The sequence below is a fragment of the Eimeria tenella genome, genomic scaffold, assembly GCF_000499545.2.
Source record: "Eimeria tenella Houghton genomic scaffold, Eth_scaff4377, whole genome shotgun sequence".
In the NCBI taxonomy this organism is placed as follows: domain Eukaryota; phylum Apicomplexa; class Conoidasida; order Eucoccidiorida; family Eimeriidae; genus Eimeria; species Eimeria tenella.
The window spans coordinates 1-2046 of NW_013545301.1; the positions used below are offsets into that span (position 1 = coordinate 1).

General features: G+C 61.8%; 1 protein-coding gene across 1 annotated transcript; it reads left to right on the plus strand.

The window, feature by feature from the left end:
- Window positions 1-190: 190 nt before the first annotated feature.
- Window positions 191-1529, plus strand: ETH_00033720 (Chromosome III, complete sequence, related; the record flags this gene model as incomplete). The annotated part of the gene is made up of 2 exons (XM_013380058.1): window positions 191-308; window positions 799-1529. 2 exons carry the CDS (start codon window positions 191-193, stop codon window positions 1527-1529), a joined length of 849 nt encoding a protein of 282 aa, XP_013235512.1.
- Window positions 1530-2046: the final 517 nt, after the last annotated feature.

Genomic DNA, 2046 nt, shown 5'->3' on the forward strand with positions numbered 1-2046 from the left:
GCCGCGGGGGGCCCCCGGGGGGGCCCCCAGCAGCAGCACGCAGGCAGAAGCCGCGGTGGGGGCCCCCGGGGAGGGCCCCGGGGGGGCCCCCCAGGGGGACAGCGTGCGCAGCAGCCGCAGCGGGGAGGGGGGCCCCCCTTTCCCCGAAAGAAAGACAAGTGCAACAAAACTAAAAAGTGGTTTGAGAAATATGGGTCGGAAGGTTTCTTTGGCCCGCAGGGGCAGCAGCAGCAGCAAAAAGGGCAGCAGCAAAAAGGGCTTCAGCGCCAAAAGCAACTCCGACGAAGAAGGCTGGATCCGAGAAAAAGGTGCGCCTTCCTGCTGCTGCTGCTGCTGCTGCTGGGGTCAAACACTAGGGTTTAGGGTTTGGCGTTTGGGGTTTATTGTTCAGGGTTTAGGGTCGGGTGTGTGTAGTCTTTAGGGTTCAAAATTAAGACTCCAGCACTAGCTGAGAGGGTTACGTGTTCGGGTGTGGGGCCTCCCATTAGGGTTTAGGGTTTAGGGTTTAAGTGTGTGCGTAGAGTCAAGCGCTCAGTACTAAGGCTCCCCAACTAGCTCAAAGAGTGTCCGCCTGCCCTCCGAAAGACCTCCCCCCTGTTTAGGGTTTAGGGTTTAGGGTTTAGGGTTTAGGGTGAAGGGTGTAGTGTTTAGGGTGTAGGGTTTCGGGTGCAGAGTTTAGCGGGAAGTGGAAGAGTGTCCGCGTCCCAGGAGCACCCGCGCCGCCCGCCCGCTTGCGCAGCGCGGAGCGCGGGAGGAGGGCCTAGGGTTTAGGGTTTAGGGTTTAGGGTTTGCGCGCAGGCAAGTACCTGGACCTGTGCTACCGCGTGGAGCGCGAGAGCTGCGTGTCGATGAAGGTGCGCGGCAAACTCCCGTGCGCACTCTTCGCCGTGCTGGCGATTCTTAACGAATCGGACTTAGCCGGAAACTGGGCTCCGATGTTCAAGAGTGCAGAGTTGGTGACATCTTACAGCAGAGCTTCGCAGCTGCTGCTGCAGACTTTCGACTACCCCCTGTTGGGTCTGAAGGAAACAGTTTTGTTTTCCTTCGGAGTCAACGCGCTGGAGGAGTGCGGCGCGGTGATCATCTTCTGCTGCTCCCCGCCCGAGCCCGCCGCTGCTGCTGCTGCTGCTGCTGCAGCAGCAAGCTTCCTCGGCCGCCCGCTGCCGCCCAAGGGCAAACTCCCCAGGGCCCAGTCCGCGGACTTGGTGTTTCTTTTGTACCCTCTTTCCGGAGGGTCTCAAACAACTCTGGAGCTCTACGGAGCCTTCCACCACGGACTCCGGTTTGTGCCGCAAAGACTTGTGACTTTCGTTTTGAAAAAAGTTGTTCGCGGGATGTTCGTGCAGATTGCGCGCCAGTGCCAAAACTTCAACAACTCTCCCTACAGAGAACGTGTTAACAACAACCCCACCTTTTACTCCTGGATGAAGGACTGCATTGACGACTACTTGCAGGCGGACCACCAGCTCAAGCAACTCGAGTCCATTTCCCTCTGCTCCTTCAACTACGAAGACTTCCAGGACACCTAGACGGGCCCTCAACGGGCCCCCACCGGGCCCCTCGGGGGGCCCCCACGGGGCCCCCAAGGGGCCGCTTTACGGGGCCCCCTGAGGGGGGGGGCCTGAAGGCGTCCAGCAAGGGGCTTCTTGGGGGGGGCCCTGAACGCGCCCCCGAGGGGGCCCCTGAAGGGGGGCCCCTGAAGGGGCCCCCGAGGGGGCCTCCTGAGGGGGCCCCTCAGCGGGCCCCTGGAGGAGGGGGCCCCAGGGGCCTCCATGGGTGCCCCCGGGGCGGCCGCCGGGGGGCCCTTGAAGCTGGGGGTAGAGCCCTTGAAGGGGGGCCCCCCTTTTTGGAGGAGGGGTCTTCTTTGGGGGGCCCCTTTCGAGGGAGGGTCTCTTTTGAGGGGCCCCTTTTGAGGAAGCTCTTCTTTCGGGGGGCCCTATTTGAGGAGGCTCTTCTTGGGGGGCCCCTTTTTAAGGAGGGTCTTTTTGAGGGTCCCCTTTTCAAGGAGGGTCTACTCTTGGGGGGCCCCTATCCCGGAGGGGTTAT